The sequence below is a fragment of the Myotis lucifugus genome, unplaced genomic scaffold (assembly GCF_000147115.1).
Source record: "Myotis lucifugus unplaced genomic scaffold, Myoluc2.0 scaffold_28, whole genome shotgun sequence".
NCBI classification, from domain to species: domain Eukaryota; kingdom Metazoa; phylum Chordata; class Mammalia; order Chiroptera; family Vespertilionidae; genus Myotis; species Myotis lucifugus.
The window spans coordinates 9652813-9669610 of NW_005871076.1; the positions used below are offsets into that span (position 1 = coordinate 9652813).

A 16798-nucleotide genomic window follows, 5' to 3' on the forward strand; every position below is an offset into this window, starting at 1 on the left:
TTCCCCCGTCAGGGCACATGCCCAGCAGGGGATGTGAAGGAGGCAGCCCTTGATGTTTCTTTCACACTGATGTTCGTCTGTGCTTCTTCCTTCCTCTCTCTGAAATCAATAAAAGCACATTTAAAAAAATGATGTCACGGATAATTTCCCCAAGGTAGGGACTGGTATTTCCCTCTCTGTTTAGTCCCATGGGCCCCGGAAGCACCTTTGGGCCGGTGTGGGGGGATCGGGCTGCGGGGAGACGTGCTCAGCTGGGACTGGAGGCGGAACCGTAGGAGGCGGAACTTGGGCTTCCCGGTGCTACAATCCTGCGGACAATCAGGAGTGAAGCACCCGCGGGCCCGGAAGGAGTTGACGGGAGCTGGGGCAGCGGCAGCCATCGCGCTTTGCTGTTGGGTTTCGGAGGGTGTAGGGCTGACGCCAATTAAGGAATCGCGTTCTCTCCAATCGCAGGTGAGTGACGGCCTCTCCTCTGGGGAGAACCGGCGGGCGGCAGCTGTGGATCCCGAGGAAGGCGCACTTTTTGGGTCTGGGCTCCTCCAGAGTCCCCTCCTGTGGCGGGGCGAGGAAGGGGCGCCTGTTTTTCGCCCCGGAATCAGGCGGCGCGAGGCAGGGCGGGTTCCTTTTCTGTTGTGCGGGGCCGCTGTGATGGTCCTCTGGGCAGGACACCGCTGCCGTCAAACGGTGGGTTATTTGAGGAAAGAACGAGATGACTCTAAACTGCAGGCAAGCCCTTCCTTGCCCTCGGCCTCAGTTTCCTCACCTGGTAAGGCGAGGGCGGCCGGAATCTGACAGCTCAAGAGGCTGTGACACTGCGTGTTGTTTTCAGCCTCCCAATTAGGGGCTCACGGCGCTTTACTACTGGGAGTTGACGTCTTGCCACAGCGCAGGTGCCACAGCTCAAGTCCCATTCGAGTGGGGAAAAATCCACTTCTGGGGGAAACTGTAATGACTTATAAATTGTTCCAGGATTTTACAAGATAGAAATTTGTTTTGACAGCAGCGAAAACTCTGACATGGGAGGCCAAAAACCCCCCCCCACCAAACTCGTCAGAAATTTAAGGTATTTGGTACGTGGGCAAAATGAGGTTAAGAGATCTTTTTACCTAGAAAAATTCAACCTAGTATTATTTGCATGTTGTTAAATCAGGGTCTGTCCAACTCTGAAGAATGTCGACTGTCCAGTGTTAAGTACCAGTTAAGAGTAAGTCACATTGAAGCAAATGAAAGAAAAGGAAAGGAACATGTATTGACTACTGTTTGAAGGCGCTAGCTATGCTCACAGCAATCCACTAAGGAAGGGAGCGGTATCATTCCTAGTTTACAGAGGAGGAATAAAGGAAGCTTTACAGTTTGTCAATGATTAGTGGTGCTGATGTATCAAAGCAGTTGTATAAGTAATATTGTTTAGTGGATTTGCATTCATTACCAAACTATTTTGAACTTTAAAAACTTTCAGGTTTACAGTTCATTGGTATTTTCTGAGTTTGCGGAAAAGGAAGGTGTTGCCTTTATTTTAGAAATGTTAGAGAAGTGTTTTCAATAATTACGAAGATTAGCAGTTTAAATGAGGTACATTTTAACTTCCCTTTCCTTGCATTTCAAGCAAGAATTGAGACAAAAGATTGGGCTATTAAAAATAAAAATCACTGCCACATCATTTGAAGCTTACCAATCAGAATTCTATAGTAATGAGTATTTTTCCACCCTCTTCCTTACGTACACTTATCTGAAACTCATTTAAATTATTTCTCTGCAAAACATTATTAAGCAAATAATTTTAAAATCACAGTGTTGAAAAGTTTCTCTTCCTTGTGTATACGTTTTAGAACAATTTCAGTTAAAATATTTTAAGGATTGAAATTTGTCATTGCTTATGTCAATTTTCATTTAAAAAACATTTTTATTGATTTCAGAGAGGAAGGGAGAGAGAGAGATAGAAACATGATGAGAATCATTGATCGGCTGCCTCCTGCCCCCTACTGGGAACCATGCCCACAACACAGGCATGTGCCCTTGATGAGAATCGAACCTGGGGCCCTTCAGTCTGCAGGCCGATGTTCTATCCACTGAGCCAAAACAGCTGGGCAGTTTTCATTTTCTTAATTCAGTACAGGCAAGTTCAGTACTCACACACAACTTTTTTCATAATACAGAGGTTTCCCCCCTTTTTTCATTCTTAAAAGAATCCTACTATTGGTATTTGTCACAGATTTAACTGTCTTTCAACCGAGTATCACTTTTCCCTAGAGGAAACTTAGTGTGTACTTTTTATTGATTACATTAACCAAAAGGTCATGTTCCATTATTGTAATTGCTATGTATTCATTCCTAAAATATTTTCTGGAGTTTTTTATTTGCATCACTGCTTTAAAAGTTTAAAGGCTATAGAAAGAAAATCTAACAGTTTTAGGGGAGAATATTTATAAAGCAGTATTGTCTTGAAACACCGAACATGGTTACTCTCGATCCTTAATAATGCACAGGGCCTTGCTGAAATTCTGCAAAACATGGTCAAGAAGAGGTTTTGGCCTTCTTTATATTTCTAGTATTTCAATTAGAGAGAGAGGTATATATAATTCTAAATTAGCTTACAGATAGTATACTCACCTTATGGATTTTGTACCTTTTTTTATTTGTTTGTTTATTCTTTTTCCCCTGTCACCCCTCCCCCTTCCTCCACTTTCCATCCCCCGAAACCTGTCCATGATTTAATCATAAACCTGACGCAATTAGATAAAAAATTTTGGTTAATCTCTTCTAGTGAAATTTCCTTTTACCTCGAGTTGAAGGAAACTAGTCTAGTGCCCTTTCTGGTGACAGTGTTGTTAATATTTAAAATAGAATCAGAATATTTAAAACTTGCTCATATTAAAAGTTGTTAATATGTTTTAAAAAATTTAATTGATTTGAGAGAGAAAGAGAAACATCAATTTTTGTTTTTCTACTTATTTATGCATTCATTGGTTGATTCTTACATGTGCCCGCAATCTTGGCATATCAGGACAGTGCTCTAACCAACTGAGCCATACCAGACCAGGCCTAAAAATTGTTAATATTGAAGTTAATTTGAAAATTGGCATTTAAAGTTTTGTGCACTGAACTTTAAGTAATTTAGTCTGGATGAGTTAACACCATCTTATATTGTATAGTATTCAAGGTGTTTTGGGGTACATTATCATATTTAACCATTCTTTTTTTTTAAAAATATATTTTATTGATTTTTTTACAGAGAGGAAGAGAGAGGGATAGAGAGTTAGAAACATCGATGAGAGAGAAACATTGATCAGCTGCCTCCTGCACACTCCCTACTGGGTATGTGCCCGCAACCAAGGTACATGCCCTTGACCGGAATCCAACCTGGGACCCTTGAGTCCGCAGGCCGACGCTCTATCCATTGAGCCAAACCGGTTAGGGCTATTTAACCATTCTTACAACACTGAGGCAGGTGGTTATTCCCATTATAGTAGGACGAAACGGGGACTCAGAAAGATTGACTTTTCCAGAATGAAATAATAGTATGTATTTCAAAATATGCGTGTTAAATCCATATTTTTAAAATTCTAGACAGGTACTCTATCCATTTTACCATAGCTCTACCATACTTTATTTCCAAAAGTTATTAATGTATTGATTGTATAATCCTACTCTGATATCATATTTGCCTCTTTAGACTATCATAGCTTTTATTTTCTTTGAGTAGTACTTTTTGGAGTGTTTGTATCCTGTTGTAGTTTATTTATTTTTTTCCCCTAAAGTTTACACCTAAATGGTTCTGCCTAATTACTTATATAAATTTGTTGTAAATATTAAAAGATCATGTAAATTTGACTAATTTTTAATATTACCTTTATTGAGTAGTTCATGTATCATAAAATTTACCCTTATAAATACAGTTCAGTGTTTTTAGCATATTCACAATGTTATGCAACCATCACCACTGTCTAATTCCAGAACATTTTGTCACCCCCAAAAAGAAACCCAGTACCCATTAGCAGCCACTCCTCCCAGTTTTCTCTTCCCTTCCTGTCTGAAAAACACTAATCTACTTATTCTAAGGATTTGCCTATTTAAGAAGGTTGTTTTTTTGTGTGTAAGAAGTTATTTTTAATCTGAGAGGTTCTATTCCACTAAACCCTTTGCACTGATTTTCATGTTACATGAGTTAGATCACGTTTCCAATCTGTATAGGGCTTTTCCTGTTTGGTGTTCATGCAATAAATAAATCTGCTGATGAGCATATGTTTCCTTGTTCTTGACCTTTGCTCTTCACATGTCTTAATAGGGTGTCATGGTGTTGTGTAACCTGTTCTCAGGGCTCAGGTATCTGTTTGTGGCTAAGTAACTTTTATTCTTAGTTAGGCATTTTTATCTGTACTTTAAAATGACTAATGACTCCCAGCTTGTTTTAAGGTTCTTAGAAACCACGAGTTTTTAGAAATATAAATATCTCATTATCTTCTAAAGCAGAGTTTCCCCATATGTTATTATTTCTTTTTTAAAATATATTTTATTGATTTTTTACTGAGAGGAAGGGAAAGGGATAGAGAGTTAGAAATATCGATGAGAGAGAAACATCGATCAGCTGCCTCCTGCACACTCCCTACTGGGGATGTGCCCGCAACCAAGGTACATGCCCTTGACCGGAATCGAACCTGGGACCCCTCAGTCTTCAAGCCGACACTCTATCCACTGAGCCAAACTGGTCAGGGCTAAATTATTTCTTTTGGGACAAATTTTATAGCAGTAAATAGGTGCCATTCTCTCTCTCTCTCTCTCTCTCTCTCTCTCTCTCTCTCAGATTAATCTACAACCTTTTTTTATTTTTTTTTATTTTTTAAAGAGAGATAGTGAGAAGGGAGAGAGAAACATTGATGTGAGGATGAGAGAGACACATCAATCAGTTGCCTCCCGCACGTGGCAGACCTGACCAGCATCGAACTTGAGATCCTCCGGTACATGGGAGGATGCTCCAACTAACTGAGCCACCTAGCCAGGGTCTCTCTTGGATTCTTGGACTCCACATTCGCCTCTGTTTTTCTGACACAGTTATGGCCCACCTCACCCTTTTACTACATCAATGCCTGCTTTTCTACGAAAGGCTTTCCTCCTTTTCTCCCAGTTCTATATTTTGAGAACCCTGCCATTGATTCCCATCCCTATGCACCACTGCCTTTGTACCTTTTTCCACTCAGCCTGAACTTCTGATCACCTCACCTTAGTCTCTCTTACTAGTACTCTCAATTTCCTGTTCCCTTGTCTTTTATTAGGTCCTGTTCTGGAAGTCCATAATCCTCCTTCACTCAGTGTTCTCTAAAGTTAAGCACTGTTGGAGAGTGAGGGTGGGGAGGAGTAGGGGAGATTGGAAATCAGTGCAGATTGGTACTGCTAAATGTTTTTCAACTCCGGCCAAGCACTTGACTCTTCTTTTAACTTGATCTTTTCCTGCACAGTGGCTATTTTAATCCTTGCTCTGCTCCTCAGAATTTCTCTACACCCCTTGTTCACTTTTGGAGTCAGATTCCTGCCACCTCCACTATACGTACTTGGCCCGCCTTTCTTGTAATCTTAGAGGACCCGAAGTGCTCTCAGCCCAGTCTCCTCTTGAAACTTTGCCCCTTTTGGTTAACTCCTTCCTTCTCTTTCTCTCTCATCTTTAACCTCTCCCTTTCCATTAGCTCCTTCCCTTCAGTTTATCAACGTACTCTAAGCTTCACCTTTCCTTAAAAAGAAAATCTCATTTCCCTCATTCCATCTCACACTTTTGAAAAAACATTTTTATTGATTTTAGAGAGGAAGGGAGCGGGGGAGAGATAAAAACATCAATGATGAGAGAATCATTCATCAGCTGCCTCCTGCCAACCCCTACTGAAGAATGAGCCTGCATGTACCTTGACCAGGAATCGAACTGTGACCTCTGGTTCATAGGTTGACACTCAACCAGTGAGTCACACCAACTGGGCTCATCTCAAACTTTTTGAAAGAGGAATTTCTCCTCACTGCCTCCACTTATTAACCTCCTGCCCCATTCACTTTAAAAAATATATTTTTATTGATTTCAGAGAGGAAGGGAGAGAGAGAGGGAGAGGGAGATAGAAACATCAATGATGAGCCTGCAACCTTGGCATGTGCCCTTGACCGAAATTGAACCCGGGACCCTTCAGTCTGCAGGCTGGTGCTCTATACACTTAGCCAAACCGGCTAAGGTCCATTCACTTGTTAATACAGCAACTAGGTATTAAATACTTATTTTGTGCATTGTATCTCATTTGATCTTTTAAATATATATATATATTGTATTGATTTCAGAGAGGAAGGGAGCAGGAGAGAGAGATAGAAACATCAATAATGAGAGAGAATCATTGATCGGATGTCTCCTGCATGCTCCACACAGGGGATCGAGCCCACAACCTGGGCATGTGCCCTGACCGGGAATCAAACTGTGACCTGGTTTATTGGTGGATGCTCAACCACTGAGCCACGCCGGCCAGGCTCATTTGATCTTTATAGCACCCTGAAAGATTTTGCAGAAGAAACTTGTAACTCATTTAAGATCACACAGTTAATGAATCATGTAGATAGGCTCTGCTGTACTTTAAGTACTGGCCTTAGGCTGTCCTGTATTACTGCGACACTGCAGGCTGCTCATGCTCTCAACAATTGTCTTCTTGTCGCCAAAGCCAGGTGTGACATTTCTGCAGCTGTATATGATGGGACTAACTTCTTTGCTTTCTAGTTTTTTCACTGTCTCTTTTAGTTCTACCTTCTACCCTTCTGGGGTCTGTTGGTTCTTCCACCCCTATCTGTCCCTTAAAGACCATCTCAAGTGATGGTCTTTCAGCTTACAAACTTCCAGTGACTCTCCACCCACATGTATGGGGTGGCCACATAATTTAACACCTAAATCAGGACCTTTTGCGAGTGAAACTGGGAATTATAATCACCCTGACTATGCAAGTCAAGTCCAAGATGACATATTGATGAAACCATTCTGGAGGGTGTGTACAAATGGGAGAAACAAATTTTGAGATTAAGATAGCAGTTTAGGAATGTGACATAAGGTTCTTGACTAGGTGATTCTCCTGTGGGAATCAAAGAAAGTTTGAGTCTTCTCCATAGAAATTGATAGAATTGGGGAATAATTGGATGTGGATATGAGGAAGAAGGATTATACATCAGAGTCATGAGCTGAAGTAACTAAAAAATGGTATATAATACTTTAAGCAAATTTTATTTTATTTTATTATTATTTTTTAATATATTTTATTGATTTTTTACAGAGAGGAAGGGAGCGGGATAGAGAGTTAGAAACATCGATGAGAGAGAAACATCGATCAGCTGCCTCCTGCACACTCCCCACTGGGGATGTGCCCACAACCAGGGCACATGCCCTTGACTGGAATCGAACCTGGGACTCTTGAGTCCACAGGCCGACGCTCTATCCGCTGAGCCAAACCGGTTAGGGCTTTAAGCAAATTTTAACCGTTAAAACTATATGTTGCCATAGCTGATTTTGCTCAGTGGATAGAGCCTTGGCTCAAGGACAGAAAGGTTGTGGGTTCAATTCAGGTCAAGGGCACGTACCTCAGTTGCAGGCTGATCCTAGGCCCTGGTCAGGGCACATGCAGGAGGCAACCAATCAATGTGTCTCTCCACCTTGATGTTTCTCTCTGTCTCTCCACCTCCCTTCCATTCTAAAAATCAATGGAAAAATATCCTCGGGTGAGGATTAACAACAACAAAAAGTCAGAAAAAATATGTGGTTTTTTTTTCGTTAGAGAAAGGGCCTGGAAGTGGAGGTCAGAAAGACCCAGGTTTGAAACTGAGAGGTGCCAATCACTAATAGTTGAGTTATAGTTATTTTAGCATCAGTTTCTTCTTCTGTAAAATGGGAACAGTAATATATCTACTTTGAAAGGTTGTTAGGGTGGTTAGTGGTGACCTAGTACTGTGGGCCATATAGAAGAAGAAATAATAATAGCAGCTAATACTGAATGCTTACTCCATGCAAGATGTGTCGTAGTAATTTATTTAATTTTCACAACCACCATCTCAGGTAGCTACTGTTATCTCCATTTTACAGGTAGGTAGTAAGTGGTCAAGTCCTGGCTCCAGAGCTCCTGCTCTTGAGTCCACAGGCTGACGCTCTATCCGCTGAGCTAGACCATATGCTCAATAAATGGTAGCTGTTTTTGTTTGTTTTGCTGTTTTTATTAAGTTGAAAGGTTGAGTCAGTGTTCTTTCTTATGTCCATATACATAGGTAGCAAGCATGACCAAATACCTAAATTTGTCTGAGGCTTGTTTATCACTCTGGCTCCTGCCTCACTCATTAGCACCCATTGATTTTTACTCTGCTTGCAGGTCCCTAACCCAATCATATCATCTAACAATATCTGACTTTTTGCTCTCCCCTTTCAGTTTCACACATTTATATAACTTATGAAGTGATCATCCCAATAAATTTATTATTCTCTTTGAAAAACATATATGAAATACCTAAAAAAAGATAAACCACTTGTATATATTTTCTCCGACTACAAGTTTCAATTTCTAAATGACCTAAAATAATAATAGTAGAATGAGGTATAATTTTCAACTTGAGTAAAACAAGAACTAAGATATTAGATTGTTGTATATTAGTATATAGGGTGTCCCCCAAAATGCATATACACACATTGAATAATTATAAAGGCAATATTTATTAAAATACATTTCATTTACAAAATTGAGCTCTCAGCTGTTAAAGCGTGTATACGTTTTTTGGGATACCCTGAATATATTGCTGTTGTAGATCTTATTCTTGTGATACTGACACATGAAGCTTCATAATTTGCCAGTCACTGTCTTAATCAGGAATCAACTGAATGCAGGAACAAAATTCTGCTCATGCTAGTAAGGTGAGGAGGGTAAGGAAAGTTTTATTGATGATCGAGAAGGCCTAGCTTGAGAAGATCAAGATTTTTTTTTAAACATTCAGTAATATGATTAAAATTTGAAAAGTGTAAGTAAAAGACAAACACAGAAATTTACCATCTGGTACCATCTACTTCAAAAGACCAAAAGAAATAGAAAAAGGTTTTTTATTCCATTAGGTATAATCTGACTTTGAAACTTATTTTATCATAAATTTTCTTCTCTTCTTTCTCTTCTTCCTGCTCTTCCTGCCCCCACTCCATCATTTTTGGTAAATATTCCATAGGTCATGTGTACTATAATTAATTTAATTTGAACATGGATTATATCTAAAATTTTTCTTATATAACACTTTGATGCACATCTTTATATATAAACTTTTTCCATATTTAGAACTATTTCTTTTTTTAAAAATGTTTTTACTGATTTTATGTTTGAGAGAGAGAGGAAAAAAAATTGATGGGTTGTCCATTGCACACCCCCTACTGCAGATCAAGCTTGTACCCCGGGCATGTGCCCTGACTGGTAATCCAGCTGGCAACCTCTCCATGCATGGGAAGATGCTCAACCAACTGAGCCACATTGTCCAGGGCTAGGACAATTTCTGAAAGTAGAATTCTTAGGTCAAGTGGTATCAACAGATTTATTATTGCCAAATTGGTTTTGGGAAAGATTTGTAGAAATTTATACTGCCACTAACAATGCCTCTTTTACCACACTTTTTCTAGTCCTGGCTGTTATATTTCTTTTTTTATGTTAACTTTTTTCTTCTTCTTTGTGTTGGTTCCTTTGATGGGCAAAAAATGGTCTCTACTTAGTATTTTAATAGCATTTTTATGCATCAGTATAGATCAGGTTAGACCAGCCTGGATAAGAGTGTTTAATTCTTTGTGGTAAGATTGTTGTAGGGTTATTTACTCAGAGTTGGTTAATGTTGTTGTTGTTTAATGTATATTGGCATTTAATGTTGTCTACTAAATTCAAACATGTTTTTTTCCAGACCCTGTAAGATTTGGATATGTCCTTCATATTTGACTGGATTTATAGTGGTTTCAGCAGTGTGCTACAGTTTTTAGGTAATGTTGGCTCTTTATTCTCTATTATCCATTTAAGCCTACTTATATAAAAGTGCTTATTTGTCTAGAACCTCTTTATATATATACCCAGTAGTTAAGAATGTGATCTTTGAAATTGTAAAAAACAGCCCTAGCCGGTTTGGCTCAGTGAATAGAGGGTCGGCCTGCGGACTGAAGGGTCCCAGGTTCGATTCCGGCCAAGGGCACATGCCTGGGGTTGCGGGCTTGATCCCCAGTGGGGGGCGTGCAGGAAGTGGCTGATCAATGATTCTCTCTCTCATCATTGATGTTTCTATCTCTCTTTCCCTCTCCCTTCCTCTCTGAAATCAATAAAAATATATTTAAAAAAAGAAGTTGTAAAAAAAAGTTTAATGACTGACTGTAGCTCTTATAAATTATGTAATCTTACGCAAATTACTTTACCCAATTTAGCCTTAGTTTCCTTATCTGTAAAATAATAATTTCTACTCCTTAAAGTGGTTAATAGGTATATTACAGGATGGGGCAAAAGTAGGTTTATAATTGTGCATATGGAAAATAATACAGCAATTAATAAATAATAGCCCTGACCAGGTAGTTCAGTTGGTTAGAGTGTCATGCCCGATACACCAAGGTTGCGCTGGTTCAATCCCTGGTCAGGGCACATACAAGAATCAACCAATGAATGCATACATAAATGGGACAATAAAAATTGATGTTTCCTTTTCTCTTTCTCTTTCTCTCTCTTTCTCTTTCTCTCTCTCTCTCTCTTCTCTCTGTTTCTCCTCTCTCTCTCTCTCTCTCTCTCTCTCTCTCTCTATATATATATATATATATATATATATCCCCCTTCCTCTCTCTCTAAAATCAATCAATAAAAAACTTAATAAAAAAATGCCCTGGCCTGTAGCTCAGTTGGTTAGAGCGTCATCCCAATACACCGAGGTTGCAGGTTCGACCTCTGTTCAAGAATCAACCAATGAATGCATGAATGGGTAGAACAGTAAATCGATGTTTATTGAAAAAAATTTAGTCCAACCCACTGTACAGATTAAAGTTTAAATGTTCTTGGTGTTCCATTTTGGAATCTTATCCCCTGGCCGGTTTGGCTCAGTGGATAGAACGTTGGCCTGCAGACCAAAGGATCCTGGGTTCAATTCCAGTCAAGGGCTCATACCTTGATTGTAGGCTTCTCCCTGGCCCGGGCTCTGGTCAGGACTTGCACAGGACCAGTCAATGTGTTTCTCTCTGTCTTTCCCTTTCTCTCTTTCTTCCACTCTCCCTAACAATCAATGGGAAAATATCCTCCAGTGAGGATTAACAACAAAAAACGTTTTTATTGCTTTTAGAGAGGGAGAGAGATAGAAATATCTATGAGAGAGAACAATCAATTGGCTCTCTCTTGCACACCCCCTACTGGGGATCAAACCAGCAACCTGGGCATGTGCCCTCAGTGGTTATGGAACCGGTGACCTCTTGGTGCATGGGACAATGTTCAGCCAACTGAATCACACTGGTCAGGCTGTAGAAACCTTTTAAGAAATAAAAATGTTTAAAGAAGTTACTTGTCAGAATTCATAAAGATCAAATGTCTTATCCCAGCTCAAGTAAATATGGAAGATAATCTTCCCCTAAGGATCTGAATTGTTAGTTGACCTATGAATCAGGAGGTCACGGTTCAATTCCTGGTTGGAGCAGATGCCCAGGTTTCGGGCTCCATCCCCAGCGTGGGGCATGCAAGAGGCAGCCAATCAATGATTCTCATCATTGATGTTTCTATTTCTCTCCCCCCTCCCTTTCTCTCTCTGAATAAAAATAAATAAAAATATATTTTAACAAAGAAAAAGAGGATATCTTTTTGGTGGGTGATGTCGATAATGGGGGAGGTTATATGTGTGTGGAAACGGGACACATGGGAAATCTCTGCCTTTCTGTCAGTTTTGTTGTAAATCTAAAGCAGCTCTTAAAAAAATCTTTAAAGAAAAATAATAAGGCTCAATATGGAATTTTGCAATAAATGCCAGTCTATAATTTGGTCAATGCTGTCTTTTTTTCTGTTTATTTATGATTTTATCAATGCTTGGTTATACATCTAAAATTATGTGTTTTACTTCGTTTTTATTGCTTAGTTTTATGCAATCCTGTAAAGCTTAATTTTATTCTCATGGAAATTTGACAGTGAGCAAAACTTTTACTGAAAAACTTACTATAAATTTTTGTTTGTTTGTTAAACCTCACCTAAGGATATTTTTTCCATTGATTTTTAGAGAGAGTGGGAGGCAGAGGAAGAGAGAGAGAGAGAACATGGATGTGAGAAAGACATCAATTGGTTGCCTCCCACATGTGCCTGAGCAGGGCCCAGGATGGAATCTGCAACCCAGATACTTGCCCTTGATCAGGAATCGAACCTTCAGTGTTCAGGCTGACTGCTCTAACCTGAGCACATTGGCCAGGGCCTTGCTGTAATTTTTATTGTCAAAAATACTTAATTTATTTTCATCCATTAAATTTTCTTTATTTTTGCTTTTGGTCTATCTTCATAAATACATGATTTCAATAATTTTGTGAGTGAGAAGACACACATATTTACCCCCAAATCGTCAAGGGGACGGATTTTGGCATTACAGATAAGTTTAGATAACACACACATTCTTTGATAGGGGTGAAGTTTAGTTTAGTAATGATTTGATTTCCCAAATTATAATATATTTAAAATAGCTCTTCAAAACTAAAAATAAGTTAGAGTCCCAAGCTTATTCAGGCCAGTTTATAAAGTCTAAAAGTTCAAAAGGTTAATAGGTGTTTCTTTATTAAAAAATCAGAGTAATTAAGAAAAGTATCTAAATAACTAAACTGTTAATATATTTTGTTGAAGGTCATTTTATTTGGATAATCTGTGTCAGATATTACTTTGATTAATCAAAGCTTTCTCTATAGGATTATATAAGAAAACTGGTAAATTGGTATTTCTTGGATTGGATAATGCAGGAAAAACAACATTGCTACACATGCTAAAAGATGACAGACTTGGACAACATGTCCCAACGTTACATCCCAGTAAGTATATTCCCCCATACATTGTTACTGTTAATTACTTTATCTAGTGATACTGATTCATAGGCGCTAACTGAAAGGGTTTTTTTGTTTGGTGATTTTTTTTTTTTAAATATATTTTATTGATTTTTTTTTTACAGAGGAGGAAGGGGAGAGGAGACCCAACTACCAGGAGTATATTTAGGTCTTGAAATAATACTCAGATCTTCTTATCAGTTAGTACACTCTTCTCCAGCTAAAGCAATTAAAAAGTTACCGTTTCAGTGATTATGACATGATTAAGGTCTATCCAACCAGATATTACTTAGGCTATATAAGTCACCATAACTTTGTTTACATACATAAATTTCTTTCAGATTTTAAAGTTGTGCTATTTTAATCATTATTCAGTGGACAGATTGTAGTTGTTTTCTTTTCTTTCCAGATTACACTCTTATACTTTACTGGTGACTCCATTTATTAACCAGTTATTTTTCTAATCCTAACAACTTCAACAGTACCTAATATAAAGATCATAGAATTATTCCAAAAAAGAAGCCATGTATTGATACACTTATGGAAAGTTTTAAAATAATTTACTGCGCTTTCTTTAAGAAAGACTTCCTGAAAGACATTAATAATGACTTAATACATACCATCATATATATGGTTATGTAATAGGTACCTTTTGAGAAAGTAAAGTAAAAGTAACAGTTATTACAAAGAAGCCTAACATATAAGTAATTGGAATCTCACTTTTACTGTTGAAAAGACTGAGTTAAGTAGACACAGAATTTAAAGACAAGTTAATCCACAGATTGATTATGAAATAATGAGTATGGCCTTAAATAATGAGTATAAAATTGAGAACTGCACCAAAAAGTAGGTTATTTAGTTATTTAGTTATTTAGTTCAGTAAATAAAGTACAAGGAAGGAGAACAGAACAAAGTAAAGATTTTATCTATAAAACTATTAGTGGTGTTGAAAAAGGAAGATTTTATAAAATGGACAAATCTTTCATATTATGAGAAGAGAGTGGCAAATAAGATTCTGATACAAGAACAATACTGTGCAATTGAGTTTATAAAATTGTCTGCAAAAACAACAGAATTGGAAGAGACTACAAAGTGGTCTTATATTGTGTATAAGTCATGTTTTAATTTTTTGATGTTGCTCTCTTTTACCTATTCAACAAATATTTATTGAGCACCTACTTTATGCCAGACATTATTCTAAGTAGTAGGAGTATAAGTAGTGGCACAAACAATTGCTATCTCAACCTTTCTGCAGTTCAAGTCACCAAGTCAATTTATATTTTTCAGTTAATCAAAAGCAGATGTGAAAAAAGTAACATATATATATTCTACCCTATGATCTGGCAGTTCCACTATTAGGTATTTATTTAAGAGAAATAAGAACATATGTTCACCAAAATCATTGTACAAGAATGCTTATACTAGCTTTATTTGTAATAACCAAAAATTGGAAACAGCTCAGATATTCATCAAAAAAAGAATGGGCCCAGCTGGCATGGCTCAGTGGTTGAGTGTCGACTTATGAACAAGGAGGTCATGTTTTGGTTCCTGGTCAGGGCACATGCCCACGTTGCGGGCTCGATCTCCAGTGTGGGTGTGCAGGAGGCAGACAATCAATGATTCTCATCATTAGTGTTTCTGTCTTTCTCTCCTTCTCCCTTCTCTCTGAAATCAATAAAAAAAATATTTTAAAAATATAATGGGTAAACAATGGACTTCTACTGAACAAGAAAGGGAATAAACTGATACATACAGATGCATATTATACTGCGTGGAAGAAGCTGGTCATAAAAAAATTACATACCATATGATACTATTTATATGAAATTCTAAAACAGGCAAAACTGACCTGTGGTGACAGAATTCAGATCAGTTTTTTTCTGTGGAGGTGGAGGTGGGGACTGACTGGGAGGGGGCTAGAGGAAATTTCCTGGGATATCAACAGTGTTCTGTGTCTTAAATTAATCAAACTGGGACTTCTTTAATAAAGCAGGGAATATAACCATAGAGGTAGTTTTCCAACTACATCCAACCATTATCTTTTCCTTATGGAAAGGAACACACTTTGATCACAAATTGCAGTAATTATTTATTCGATTGGCACTGTACGTACAGAATTTTTAACAAGATAACTACTCTGGAGCCTTAGCAGTTATACTGAATAGTAAACAATCACACTGAACCTTTCATTGTAATTGTAGGGGACTTCTGCTTTTGGCCACGAGGAGTAACAGAGTCTGGAATTACATTCCCATTGTAAACAACTAGAAAACTGGACAAAAATATATACTACAACTGTTTTTCAGATATTGGGCAATAGCTAGCACATGACTATGATTCCTGAGAGAAGGAAAAGAAACCCTTCTTTATTTAAGCTTTTTCACAGGAGATAATTTTCAGACCATGGGGCAGGGAGATGAAACCCAAACATAACCCAGTAGTCTTGGTGGGTTGAGGAGACAGAGACCAGAATTTGGAGAGGCACAGGTGACTAGAATTTGCTGGGCAAGAGTACCAGAGAGGAATGAGCTCTGCAGAGAAACAACTCCAGACATTTTTGTGGCTGAATACCAATCTGTGCACGCATAGTGTAAAACTCCACAAAGCCAGTCAAAGCACAGTTTCTGGAGGAGGGACTGTAGCAGATCTGTTAGCCAAATAGTTCCAAGTGCTTACATGGCACCGGAAATCATTCATGTTCCCATCAGCCAGAATGGGGAGATTTGGTTGAATACACAGGGCATTTGATAGAAACTCCAAAAGGGTCCTACCTTAATAATGGGTTAAAGTGGCCTCAAAGTAAAGGCTACTTTAAATCTTCCCTAACAAAGCATAGAAACTGATCTGCAATCCACTGCCTGCCAGAACGAAGTCCACTTTCTTCAAAAGAATACAACAAAATCCACCGTCTAATAAAAAGATCACTAGAGCCCTGGCTGGTGTGGCTCAGTTGGTTGGAGCATTGTCCCTTACACCAAAGGGTTGTGGGTTGGATTCCCCGTCAGGGCATATACCTGGGTTTCGTGTTTAATGCCCGTCTGGGTGTGTGTGTGGGTATTGCAGCCCATCGATGTTTCTCTCATGTCAGTATTTCTCTCTCCCCCTTAACCTCTTTCTAAAAAATCAATGAAGGTATCCTTGGGGTGAGGATAAAAGTAAAAAACTACTAGACATGCAAAGAAGCAGGAAAATATAATCCATAACCAGGAGAAAAATCAATTCAGTAGAAACAGGCCCAGAATTGACAAAGATGATAGAATTAGCAGATAAGAAAGTTAAAACAGCTGTTATGAATATGCTCAAGGATTTAAGGAAAATATGAACATAATGCAAGAAATGGAAGATATAAAAGAATCAAATGATCATGGCTGGTTTGGCTCAGTGGATAGAGTGTCGGCCTGCGGACTAAAGGGTCCAGGGTTCGATTCCAGTCAAAGGCACATGCCCAGGTTGCGGGCTCGATCCCTAGTAGGGGGTGTGCAGGAGGCAGTTGATCAATGATTCTCTCTCATCATTGATGTTTCTATCTCCCTTTCTCTTCCTCTCTGAAATAAAAATATATATATATATATATATATATATATATATATATATATATATATTTATATTTTATTTGATTTTTTACAGAGAGGAAAGGGAGAGGGATAGAGAGTCAGAAACATCGATGAGAGAGAAACATCGATCAGCTGCTCCTGCACACCCCCTAACTGGGGATGTGCCTGCAACAAGGTACATGCCCTTGACTGAATCGAACCTGGG

General features: G+C 38.4%; 1 protein-coding gene across 1 annotated transcript in view; it reads left to right on the forward strand.

Moving 5' to 3' along the window:
• Window positions 1–319: 319 nt before the first annotated feature.
• SAR1B (secretion associated Ras related GTPase 1B) overlaps window positions 320–16798 on the forward strand; it is a 24558-nt gene continuing 8079 nt past the window's right edge. The window contains exons 1-3 of the mRNA XM_006086581.3: window positions 320–453; window positions 9916–9991; window positions 12908–13027. Coding sequence (XP_006086643.1) covers window positions 9934–9991; window positions 12908–13027 — 178 coding nt within the window. The 5' untranslated portion in view covers window positions 320–453; window positions 9916–9933. The remainder of the gene's footprint in view (window positions 454–9915; window positions 9992–12907; window positions 13028–16798) is intronic.